The following is a 13,169-nucleotide window of genomic DNA, read 5'->3' as shown; positions in this document are numbered from 1 at the left end:
GATATCTAATTAAAGTATTAATAAACAGAGCTTGGCAATAACAGAGTATTAGCCTAGGATACCTTCCTTTCCCTTCTAGGGAAAAAGAAATCTAGCTTTTCCAAGCCATTCAAAAATATATATATATTTAGTCAGCTGCCCTGGGTATTAGTTGCAGAACACAGGACTTTCAGTCTTTGGTGTGGTATGCAGACTCTTAGTTGTAGCATGTGGGATCTAGTTCTCTGACCGGAGAATAAACCCCAGGCCTCTTGCATTGAGAGAGCAAAGTCTCCTGGTCTCCCGCCTGGAGATTGATGGTGTTCATTTCAAATTACCAACAGATGAAAAGAATGTCGAACTGATCACTCACCCCAAAACCTGCTCTTCGGTATGTAGCCCCTTCCTCTGCTCCCTTTACAATCCTCAAGCAAAACCTGGGGACAGGAGAGTTGGTTTTTTGGGACATGAAGCCAACTTCTCTGCAGGGTTGCTGGCTTCCTCAGTAAAGCTGTTTTTCCTTTTACCCAACACTTGTCTCTCAGTATTGAATTTTTGAATGATGTGAGATCTGCCTCATCTTCGATTGCTCTTTCTACGTGGAAAATAATTCAGGATTATTTTTCAGAGTTAAGAAATGTGGTTGGATAATCACAACGCCATTAAGCAACATAACATCTAGTTTGACTACAAACAGGCAAACCAAACTGGTAATGACCACACACATAATGAGTGTGAAAAGAGTTTCATCTTTATTATATTTCCCTAAAAGCTACACAGAATTATCCTCTTTAATAATCTAAAATTACATACAAACATCTCAAGACAAGTTAAAAAAATTACAACTGAATTTTCACAATTCAATAATAAGGACTTTAGAAGTTAAAATTTATGTTTACAAAAATTAGGAGGAATGACCCACCTAGCTATAAGTAGAATCGATATATTATGTAAATATAATAGATTAAAAATACAAAAACCTCTTGAAAATGTATACAAAATTGTATTTACCTATACACAACAGCTATAATATCCATCACAAAACTTTCTAGGAATAACATGTTTTCAAAACAAAGACTATTTTGAAACTATTTAAAGTAGATATATAAAAATAAAATATAAAAATAAATACAATAATTTTACAGGCAACATTCTCAAAATAAGCCAGTGATGATGGCAAACTTTGAGTCATCTATCATGATGCTATGGCTCTAATTTTATATTTTAAAGTAATTCCTTCCTACTCCAAGCCCCTACATTTCACCTTCACATGAATCTAGATTAGGGCAAACTAGTGTATAAAAATGGGGCCTCCAACATCTAACTCAGGGAAGATTTGAATTAATCCAAAAATTGGGGTGGTGCCTTAGGAAAGAAGAGAATCTGAAAAAAACCTTGATTTCTTATTGTCCCAAAGACTCCTGGAAGCACACTCTGCTCCTAGGAGTATGACCGAAAACTCTTCAGTTGAGTCTAGAAGATGCTGGGTTCTTTCCCGTTATCTGCACAGAGGCTTCTCTTGTCCTTCCTTGTGGCTGTCATCAGTGACTGGATTGACTTTCCCTTGAAAATCCACATCTCCTCTGGTGATCTGGAAGTGAGAGAGTTAGGGTGTCAGATTTTGAAGTGGCAACTGTCCAGATACAAAGATCATTTACGAGCTTTCCTGCTGGCTCAGTAGTAAAGAATCCACCTGCCAATGCAGGGGACATGGGTTTGATCCCTGATCTGGGAAGATCCCATGTGCCAAGGAGCAACTAAGCCCATGTGCTACAACTACTGAAGCCTGAGCACCTTAGAGCCTGTGCTCCACAACAAGAGAAGTCACTGCAAGGAGAAGCCACACACCGCAACTAGAGGAAAGCCCTCACAGCAACAAAGAACCAGCACAGACAAAAATAAATAACTAAGTAAAATTATTACAAAAAGATTATTTACATTCTCAGTCAATTCTAACCAGAGTTTAGGCTAATTAATAATCCCAGTTTTACCTCAAATTCTCCATTCTAAACCACAATCCTGAACCAGTGTTTTCAAGTGTGATTCTTGGACTTTGGTAACCCCAACTCCAGAAATGACTGAATACACCTAAGGTCAGGCCCTGGAATTTGCTTTATGGCCAAGATTCTAGGTGATTCTGCTCAGGGAGCTGGTACTCAGAGAATGCTGCCGTAGTTTTAACTCACCTCCATCCTTTTGCACCACTCAGAATCTGAACTTTCAACCATGCTAAAAACATTACTAAAAAGTCAACATTATGAATCATAAGACTGGATGCCTGATCCCTAATCCTAAGCCTGGATCCTAATGTTTAAATAATACTCACTCCTAAACTTGGTTAGTGTTATGGTCTGAGTGTTGTGTCCCCCTAAAATTCTTATGTTGAAATCATAAACCTTAAGGTGATGGTATTGGGCTTCCCCAGTGGCTCAGACGGTAAAGAATCTGCCTGCAATGCAGGAAACCCAGGTTCCATCCCTGGATCAAGAAGATCCCCTGGAGAAGGGAATGGCTACCCACTCCAGTGTTCTTGCCTGGGAAATCCTATGGACAAAAGAACCTGGTGGGCTATAGTCCACGGGGTCTCAAAGAGTTGGACATGACAGAGAGATTAACTACAGCAAGGTGATGGTTTTCGCAGGTGGGGTCTTTGAGAGGTTATTAAGTCATGGGGTAGAGTCCCCATGAATGAGATTACTGTCGTTATAAAAGAGCCCATGGTTTTTGTTGTTTTTAACCCACTCTGCTGCTGCTGCTAAGTCACTTCAGTCGTGTCCGACTCTGGGCAACCCCATAAGATGGCAGCCCACCAGGGTCCCCTGTCCCTGGGATTCTCCAGGCAAGAACACTAGAGTGGATTGCCATTTCCTTCTCTAATGCATGAAAGTGAAAAGTGAAAGTGAAGTTGCTCAGTCGTGTCTGACTCTTAGTGACCTCATGGACTGCAGCCTACCAGACTCCTCCGTCCATGGGATTTTCCAGGCAAGAGTACTGGAGTGGGGTGCCATTGCCTTCTCCGTAACCCCTCAGGCTGTAGTTGTTTTTTTTTTTTTTTTTTTGGCCACACTGCACAGTATGCGGAACTTCCCAACCAGGGACTGAATTCACGTGCCCTGTATTGAAAGCACAGAGTCTTAACCACTAGACCTCCAGGGAATATCTCCAGTCTGTAGTATTTTGTTAGTGAAACTCAAATGGACTAAGACAGTTTACAATTTAAACCAAACCTTTGCTTAATTCTCTGCCCACATCTATAACTCCATTGGTAGATCATAATAAGCCAGGTTGAAGATAGCCTTTCTTAACCTTCACTGGTTCTGATAAACTCCCTTGACCAAAAACTTGAGGTGGGAAACGTGTCATTGTACAAGAGGAGTGACTGGTCCAGGAGTGGTGAGTCAGAGGAAATAACCACAGGTGATCTGGCAATAAGGAATTTGAAAGTGAATTTGGATGAAAATAAAGCTAGTCATAATTTCTCTTTTATCATTGACCGTGTAGGTTGTTCTAACATCCTATTTGTAGACATTGACTTCATGGAAGATAAATTCTAAGAGTCGCTATCCCGAGGGATGAAAGGCCACAGATGAATTAAAAAGAGAAACTCAAAACACAATATATGGAAAAAATTAGAAGTATTCACTTTTCACAAAAACCAACATCCCATCAAAGCTGTTATTTGGACCCCATTGTTTTGGGTGAAATGATTGCAGCCAAACCCATGCCTCTGTGACAAGTAGTTTTCCCCGAGGCCTGGCACCCACGGACCCCACTGTACCTGCATCTGTATGTGGTGGTCAGTCTGTGGCTGGGAACTGAGTCAGCATCTGGCTGTGTGCCCAGCTGGCCTAAGTCACAGGATGGAAGGTGATGGTGGTCCACAGTTGGAATCCTCAATGAACAACACATCATTCTGCCCACATCTGTGAGGACACAGACCTACCTTTCCTTAGGCTGGTGATCTCAGGCCCTCGTGGTCCTGGGGGACCCCTAGGGCAAGAGGGCACAATCTCGATCCCACACCCGGAGCCTCGGGTGAAAAGCTTGGATCTGCAAAGATGAACAGTCCCTTGAAATGATGATGCCTCTCCAAGTCAACCCCTCACCTCCCCTTGTCCAGCCTCCAATTCTTTCCCCCAATCCCCATGATCCCTCCTCTCCTCACCACCCTCACTTCCAAGCCCCCACAGCCCACCCACCTTCTCACACTCTTCCTGTGTGACCCTCATCTTCCAGTTCATGGAACAGATGAATTGGAAAACCAGTTTGTGGAACAAGGGACGCTGGGAGTGGTTCCTTCCATAGAGGAACGAAAAGATGATCTGTCTGTGGGCCTGGTTGTCCTCTTCCATCTTACTGGCCAGGAAGCTGAAAAGACATCAGGTGGCTGTCAGGAGCAGGACAGGAAGGGCCTCTGCCTGAGGTCAGCTTTCTAGAAAGGATGTGGGCTGAGCATCTTCACACAACCTTCCCAGCCCTCCCCAGCATCCCTGGTCATCAAAGAGCCACTGCTGGGCAGGACCTTCAGAAGGTCATCTCTAACGCCTTGTTGGTGAGGATGAAATCCCAACCTCTGTTCCTTTCCTTTGGTTTTATGTGCACACACCTGACTCCCTGGGTTGTAGGTACATGTACAGTTCCTGAGGGCTGGAACTGATCTATTTCTGCATTCATCCCTTTCCTACTAAATGATATGTTTAGGGCTTGGCTCTTATTGACGCATTAGTTCAGCAGCCCTTCTTGAGTCTCTCTTCCCATCACCTCATATCCCCCAGCACATTGTTGTCGTTTAGTCATTAAGTTGTGTCTGACTTTTTGTGACCCCGTGGACTGTAGCCTCTCAGGCTTCTCTGTTTAGGAGATTTCCCAGGCAAGAATACTGGAGTGGGTTGCCATTTCCTTCTCCAGGGGATCTTCCTGACCCAGGGATCAAACCCAAATCTCCTGCATTGCAGGTGGGTTCTTTACCGCTGTGCCACTAGGGAAGCCCCAGCCACATAGGGTGCCCTTTATAAGGTTTCACTGAATGAATGGAAGAATGTTTTATAGCCAAATGCAATACAGATTACCTTGGAGATTCACTATAACAAACCGTTGCAAAATGAAAAGAATTGTGCTGAGGAAAATACCAATGCATTGGTATTTTGACAAGATCTACCTTCCCCAGTGGTTAGTAATGCAAAACATCACATTATAATAGGATTTTAAGGAAAGTGTTAGTAGGATGCAGAAATTAGGGAGCTCAGGAATCATGAAGGTTTTGGTGTTTGAACTCAAGGATAAGGTCATTTTCTTCAGATAAATGTGTGTGGGAAAGATATCTGGAAAGAAAGCATAAGGATATAAAATATAAAATAGAGGGAAGGGCATTTGGAGGGAACAGTGAAACAAAGGAATAAAGAATCCGGACATTAAGCAAGGGCGATGGCAACTGTCAAGAGGGCTGACTTCCAACCCTGAACTCTGGCCTTGATTTTGGTGAGTAATTAGCCAATGAACACAGGTCATACCGTGTCTGTGGAAGAATATTCAGGCAAATAAAGCCGACTGGCTTGGGGGAGAAACTTGGAAGAAACATAAGTGGGGAGGGTTTTACACCTGATTTCAGCTGTGTAATGAGGACCCCAGTCGTGGCCTTTGTCATGGGAACCCAGAAATGGAACATGGTGACACTTGGTACTGATGTGGGAAGGAGTGAGACAGAAGAATTCAAACTGGAAATGAAACTCTCAAGCCTGTTTACTTGGGGGCAGGATGGTGTCAGTTCTTTCTTCCTCTCCTCTTAGCAGGATTTCTTTGTTTCCTTCAGTCTTTTGACTGATATAAGGGTTTGTTTTGACAACAATATAAAAAACATACTTCATATATATATATATATATATATATATGGATCATATATATGATTTTTTACTTTTATCTAGTTTTTTTTCACTTTTTCTATTTTATATTCAGTCTTCCCATTTCATTTGGTTTGTGTTTTCTAATTTCTCCAGTTCGTTTTTTTTGATGTTCTGTCTCAAGACTTTATCAAGTGTAGTAGAAAATCTTTTGTATACACACATGTGTGTATATATATAAATCATATGTACATATAGCTTAGAAAACTTATGAATTTTGGCATAACTAAAAAATTTATGACATTTTGACTATATTTGTTCGACTTAGTATGAATAGAATGCTAGATTTCTCATTTAAAAACAGACAAGCAACAAGAACCAAAGATTTACTGTAAAGCCAGGGATTGACACGGGAGCCTGGTGGGCTCCAGCCCTTGGGGTCACAGAGTTGGACACAACTGAGTGACTAACACAGGGAACTATAGTCAAAATACCTTGTAATAACCTATAATGGAAAATAATCTGAAAAAAAAAGTGTATATGTATAACTGAATAAACTTGCTGTGTACCTGAAACATGGTAAGTCAACCGTACTTCAATTACTATAAGGAAAAAAACATACTTCAAACAGAAAGCACTCCACCATAAACAGTACAAATAGGTGTGTTGTTTTTTTTTTTTCCAAAGATGAAAGGGACGAGCCCCATACCTCTCCCTCCACCCTCCCAGGGTGCTGAGCATTGATGGGGAGATAGAGCAAGCTACTCACAGAGCTATGAAGAAATGGATCCTCCGGTATTGCCAGAAGAGGAGGCTGGCTCGGCTGAAATAAGCGATCACCATCGCCAGGAGATACTGATGGACAGAAAGAAAAAACAGAGAGAGGTCACATCCCAGAAGAGGAGAAACAGAGAAGGGAGTGGCAGGACTTCCCGGGCGGTGCTGTGGTAAAGAACCCATGTGCCAACGCAGGGGACTCAGGTTCCATCCCTGGGTTGGGAAGATCCCCGAGAGATGGAAATGGCAACCCACTCCAGTCTTCTTATCTGGAAAATCCCCTGGACAGAGGAGCCTGGTGGGCGACAGTCCGTGGGGTCTCAAAAGAGTCAACATGTCTTAGCGACTAAACGGCAGCCACAAAGAGAGGGAGGTGGGGACTGGGTGGTGCCCCTCAGAGAAGAGCCCCTGCCCCATTTTGGGTGAGCCTGATTATTCGGAGGAGGAGAGGACGCAAAGTCCACGATGCTCCCAGGACAGGGGCTGTGGATTTGAGGGCAGCCAGCACTGGATGGCTTTTGATGAGCTGCAGCAAAGATGAGTCTCCTCTGAGCAGAGCGGGGGATTTAGGTGACCACCACCAAGTGACTCGCCTGGGGCTCAGACCCCAGAGGACACCTCCAGGCCCCCGGAGGGGGTTGCTGACAAGGCATCAGGTTGGAAAGGGGAGTGGAAATCTGGGTTTAGAGAGTACCCCCACCCCACCCAACCCCAGACAGGTGCTGGAGCAGAAATCCCTCTCAGTGGATGACTCACCTTATCAGATACCTTCAGGTTTCTGTCCCAGGCCAGGAATCTCTTAATGACATGATCCTCTGTGAAAAGAGGGCAGATGTTAGACGATAGCAACAGGGCTGCCAGGAGAACATTCCAGAACAAAGAGGGAGAACGATACCTCCAATGGGGAAATTCTGGAATGTGACTCAGGGCCGGGGGAGGGAAGACCTTTCACTGGATGGGAAAGGGGGTCACTCCCCTTCTAGGGCTAGCAAATGAGAGGGACCGGTGCCCCTTCATTATGCATGCACGTACCACTGCAGAAGCCATCAAGTTATCACAATTTCTCACCTGACAGTCATGTCAGGCATGTAGATTCAAACAGCCTAGATTCAGTCAGGGCTAAGAATTCTCAGGGGTGCAGCTACCAAGTTAACCTGATCTTACAAGATGATCATTTCCAAGACTGATCTCTGCTGTGCTGTGCTGTGCTGTCGCTTCAGTCATGTCTGACTCTTTGCCACCGCATGGACCATAGCCCACCATGCCCTGTCCATGCGATTCTCCAGGCAAGAATACTGGAGTGGATAGCTTTTCTCTTCTCCAGGGGAATCTTCCCAACCCAGGGATCGAACCTTCGTCTCTTGCACTGCAGGTGGAGTCTTTACCACTGAGCCATCAGTATCATTTCTAAATCTAATCTAATTCTGCCTCATTCCTAAGTGTCCCTGGTGAGTGATCAGTACCGAGTCCCCCAGGGACTGAGAGCTCATCAACTAGCAGGGAGTTCCTCTCCCTTGGAAAAATGTAGTTGTTAGAATTTTTTTTTTTTTTTAATTATAGAACAGGAGGTTGTGGGGCTGATGGGGAAGGGTCCTTACCAAGCACCTTGTTGAAGATCACGTGGTGTTCAGGCAGCACCAAGAACACCTGCTGTTTCTTCAACTTCGTCCTGAGCCCACTCAGCGACTTCACGATCCAGCTGTCCCGGGCCTCGTCCTCTGCCTCTGCTCCAAATGCCACTGACCACTTCCTCTTATAGCCAGGGCGCCAAGGCAGGGAGCTGGAGCTGGCCCAGAGTGCTGAGAAAGGAAAAGAGGGTTATGAAGCTTTTGATATGAAGCTTTTGTCTTTGGAATTCAGCCACTGGTTCCCCAACCCCTAAACCATTCCCACTCCCATCCCCAACTCTCCCCATCCAGTCTCTCCAGGCTCATAGATTGTTGTCCTTTCCGTCTTTCTCTGTCGATATCCACCTACCCCTCCCCCCATTTTTGGGGCCATTTTTCCAGTTTCCCATCCTGAAAATCTCTTCCTCGTGGCAGATAATTTCTCCCACTGTGTTGTTCTAGTCGCCAAGTCATGTTTCTCTGTGACCCCATGGACTGTAGTCCTGAGGCTGCTCTGCCCATGGGATTTTCAGACAAGAACACAGGAGTAGACCCAAGTCTCTTGCATTGGCAGGTGAATTCTTTACCACCGACTCACCAGAGAAGCAATTTCTCCCACTCAGGAAAAAAAAAGGAACCCTCCCTTTGTTTCCCCAGCTCCTTTCTCTCATCCTTGGATCTCAGGTCCTAACCTCCTTTCTTGCTTCCCAGGTTTTCTGTGTCTCCAGCTCCTGTCCTCTCCTCCCCAAGTCTCTGACTTTCTGAATATCTCCTTCCTTCCACACTCACCTTATACAGGAGCTCCTTCCTGACCTCTATACCCCTTCCTCCCCAGTGTTAACCCCCTGAAATTCCTTCTCGTGTCCAGCTCCCTCACCTGAGGGTCCTGGGCTTTCTTCACTGACAATCATCTCCATGGGGAGCCCCAAGAAACTGGACTGGGGGCTCAGGTCCTCAAACTGGGAATTCAGGCAACAACTGGCCATGATTTCTCCTGAACTCTTCTTCCACACAAACTAGACTCTGTTCTGTCTCAGCTCTTCTGGATCCTGGCCAAATGCAAGCGTGACGTCCCTTCTTCAAGCTGAGGATGAACTGGGAGTGGAGGAGGATCCGGGGAGATGCTGTTGTTCACCTCTGCCGTTGAGCACTATGGGAGCCTGCTCTTCCAATCAGGAAGGTCAGAAGCCTCTGACGTCACTAGTCATTCCAATCTGGCAACCAGCTTGAAGAAAAACACAAGTAAGTGTTTGACTGAGGTGTCCACTTCTCCTGGAGATTAAGGGGAAATTGTATCTCCTGCTGCTGACCCAACTCCTGACCATCCCCCAAAACTTCAGGTGTGGGATTCCCTGTTTATCCCTTGCCCACAGGCTTGCCCTTTTTCAGGGCACAACTGAATGGTATCAAACACTTACGTTGTTGTACAACCATTGCCACTGTCGTCTCCAAAATGTGTTAATCTTTCCAAACTGAAACTTTGTCCCCCTTAAACACTAACTCCCCATCCTCCTCCCCCAGCTCCTGGCACCCATCCTTCTACTTTCTATCTCTTTGAATCTGACCCCTCTAGGGAGTTCATAGAAGTGGAATTGTATAACATTTGTCCATTCATATCTGGCTGATTCACTTAGTGTAACATCTTCAAGGTTCACCCTTGTGGTAGCCTAAATAAAAATTTCCTCCTTAGACCCCCAAAGCTGGTGTGGATGGTACACAATAGGAAAAAGGAAAGAAAACCCTGGATCTGAGGTCATTCTGATGTATCCTAAGTGCAATGGGAAACCAGTGAAGGAGAGGAGCCACAGTCCAATTTGCATCAAAAGGGAAAAAATTAGTGTCGCCTGCTGTGTTAATGGGTGGGGTGGAGGGAACCCCCTGGTGGTCCAGTGGTTAGGACTCTGTGCTCTCACTGCTGAGGCCCTGGGTTCAACCCCTCGACGGGGAACTAAGACCCCACAAGATGTGAAAATGGGGTGGAGACTCAGCAGGAGTTGGAACTAGGGAGACCCAGATGTGGTTAGGAGTTGAGGGGTGGGTAAGTCCAGAAAGGGGATGTCTGAAAAGATGGAGAGAAGTCATCAAGTTCCAGGCACCTGGAGGAAGAGCCAGCAGGTCTCTTCGGGGGATCAGACATGGGGGAGGCTGGAGGGCTGTAGTCCTGTGCCCTCTGTGTTCCTGTGCGTGCGTATGCCTCTTCTGCATGCAGGCATTTTAAGTCACTTCAGTTGTGTCTGACTCTTTGCAGCACTATGGACTGCAGCCCACCAGGCTCCTCTGTCCATGGGATTCTCCAGGCAAGAATACTGGAGTGGGTTGCCATTCTCTCCTTCTTGACCCAGGGATTGAACCCGCAGCTCTCACATCTCCTACTTTGGCAGGCAGGTTCCTTACCGCTAGCACCACCGGGAAGTCCCTTATGCCTCTACTGCTGAAACTTGTTTCTATAGAGAAATACTAACTTTTCCTCTTAAAAGTGGAATTATCAAATTTTCACTGTGTGTAAAAAGAAATATCAAATAATCATTAAATAAATAAATGCTCTCTGTATAGAATTTTAAAGTTTCCTTCCCTTTTATGGATTAATTGTATCAGCATACACACTACATTTTCTTTATCCATTCATCTGTCAACGAACACTTGGGTTGTTTCACAACTTTGGCTCTGAGCCCTGCTTTTGAATTATTGTTTGGACTTTGATGAGAAGTACCTCTGTTGTTCAGGGTGTGCCCAAAGTTTTATTTTGTATTTTGATCACTTACGTGTTTCTAGTTGGTCATCTAGAGTCAGAGCAGTTCATCGAAGGTGCGGAGACCGTCTCTCTGGGTTGCTCTCCATGACTTTCTGAGGTGGACTAGGTCTCAGAGGCCCTGCAAACCGCATCTGATGTCCTCCCCAGCTGCCACTGGACTGGTTCTCCTCGCATGGGCACTGCTGGGAAAAGCACTGCCGCTTGAGGACCTGTGTCCTTCTGCTGTGGACGATGTTCAATTGTTAGGAGGCAAATGAGTTCAAGTTTGCAATCATTAGGCTTTCAACCATCAACGCTGATTAGGTCTCTCCATAACAAAACAGAAGTTCACTCTCTCTCCCAGTTAACAAGCTTTCAAATATTAGAAGATTGGTTTTCTGTCTTCCTGAAAGTGTCTCTTATGAACAGCAAAATGCCTTGATTGTTTAATCTAATCTTCAAATCTAGATTGGATAATCCAATCTTCCCCTGCCCACCTTGCCCAATCAGGCTACAATTGTGTGGGGTCTGTTGCTATGTTGAGCAAAAATGGCATAAACAGCCCAGATTGAATCTGCTGCTGTAACTAAGCAGGACCTCAGGATTTGGGGGGATGAATTCTCCTCCTGTCTTCCCCTGCATCTTGTCTTTAGGAAATTTTAGCTTCCTAGGCCTTCTCCAAGTTCCAAAGAGTAAATCTAATCAAAGAAGTGAGAACATGCATAAAGAAAGAAAAACAGCCAAAAAGAGATAAAATAATAATAGTTTAACCATTAAACAAAGTCAGTGTCCTTTAGTCCCTCCACAAGGGGTATAGATAATATTCTGGGCCAAGCCCTGCGAGCTGTTTCACAGATACTGAAAACCCCATCAGGTGGAAGAGGTCACGGGCATGTAGACCCCAGACCAGTAGGAACCAGAAGGTTAATGACGTTGACTCCTGGTTATCTCAACACCAGCCAATCAGAGGAAGGTCCACAAGCTGATCACACAACCCCACAACCACCCCTCCCCCACTCTTTTTCCTTCACTTAAAATTTTTTAAAATTTTATATTGGAGTATAGTTGATTTATAATGTTGTCTTAGTTTCAGTTATACATTTATATATATCTATTCTTTTTTTCAGATTCTTTTCCCCTTTAGGTTAATACAGAATTTTTTTCCCCTATGCTGTGCAGCTTGTGGAATCTCAGTTCTCTGACCAGGGACTGAACCTGGGCCCCAGTGGTGAAAGCCTGGAATCCTAACCACTAGGCCACCAAGAAACTCCTTAGGTTATTACAGAATATTGTGTAGAGTTCCCTGTGCTATATGGTAGGTCCTTGAGGATTGTCTATTTTTTTGGCCTTACCATGGGGCATGTGGGAATTGTAGTTCCCTGACCAGGGATCAAACCCACGCCTCCTGCATTGGGAGTGAAGAGTCTTAACCACTACTGGGGAAGTCCTGATTGTCCATTTTATATGTGGTAGTGTGTATATGTTAACCCCGAACTCCGAATTTATCTCTCCACCCCTCACATTTCCCCTTTGGTAACCATAAATTTGTTTTCTATGTCTGTGAGTCCATTTCTGTTTTGTAAAGAAGTTCACTTGTATCATCTTTTAAGATTCTACACAGAAGTGATATCACTGTGTCTGTCGTTCTCTTTCTGACTTGCCTCACTTAGTATTATGATGTCTAGCTCCACCCGTGCTGCAAGTGACACTGTTTCATCCTTTTTAAGGTTTTGTAACATCTCGTTGTGCGTATGTACCACATCAACTTTATCCACTCACCTGTTGATGGACATGTAAGTTGCTTCTGTGTCTTGGCTAGTGTAAATAATACTGCTATGAACATAGAGGTGCATGGATCTTTTTGAGTTGTGGGTTTCTCCTGATATATGCCCAGGAGTGGGATTGCTGGATCACAGAGTAGCTCTATTTCCAGTTTTTTAAGGGCCTTCCATGCTATCCTCCATAGTGGCTGCACCTTATATTCCTACCAACAGCCACACCCCATCTTTAAAAACTCTTCCCTGAAAGTCACTGGGGGAGTTGGGGCCTATTGACCACTAGCTGCCTGGACTCCTCGCTTGTCACCTTGTTCCCTTTCCTTCCTCATGACCTGGTGTCAGGAGACTGGCTTTACTGTGTGCGTGTGAGCAGACTCAAGCTTGGTTCAGTAACAGTGTGTTCAGTGGGGAAAGCAGAACTATCACTTCTCCTCTTCTCTCTCCCTCCTATGAATGCAGC

The 13,169-nt window shown here is 44.8% G+C and overlaps 1 protein-coding gene across 1 annotated transcript; it reads right to left on the bottom strand.

Annotated features, from left to right (window-relative positions):
- Window positions 1–968: 968 nt before the first annotated feature.
- SPDYE4 (speedy/RINGO cell cycle regulator family member E4) lies at window positions 969–9,186 on the bottom strand. The gene is made up of 7 exons (XM_061401239.1): window positions 9,078–9,186; window positions 8,192–8,392; window positions 7,350–7,408; window positions 6,586–6,671; window positions 4,179–4,347; window positions 3,923–4,029; window positions 969–1,570 (listed from the first exon to the last, which is right to left on the bottom strand). The coding sequence occupies exons 1-6, from the start codon at window positions 9,184–9,186 to the stop codon at window positions 3,970–3,972; spliced, it is 684 nt and encodes a 227-aa protein (XP_061257223.1). The 3' UTR covers window positions 969–1,570; window positions 3,923–3,969.
- Window positions 9,187–13,169: the final 3,983 nt, after the last annotated feature.

Source organism: Bos javanicus, chromosome 25 (genome assembly GCF_032452875.1).
Source record: "Bos javanicus breed banteng chromosome 25, ARS-OSU_banteng_1.0, whole genome shotgun sequence".
NCBI classification, from domain to species: domain Eukaryota; kingdom Metazoa; phylum Chordata; class Mammalia; order Artiodactyla; family Bovidae; genus Bos; species Bos javanicus.
This window is presented reverse-complemented; position numbering and strand designations above follow the sequence as displayed.

Coding starts and splice junctions, on each gene's coding strand:
- SPDYE4 (XM_061401239.1), bottom strand. CDS start 9,186: ATGGCCAGTTGTTGCCTGAATTCCCAGTTTGAGGACCTGAGCCCCCAG. Junction 8,393..9,077: donor AGAAAGCCCAGGACCCTCAG/GTGAGGGAGCTG, acceptor TTCCTTTCTCAG/CACTCTGGGCCAGCTCCAGC. Junction 4,348..6,585: donor ATCCATTTCTTCATAGCTCT/GTGAGTAGCTTG, acceptor ATGTCTTTTCAG/CTTCCTGGCCAGTAAGATGG.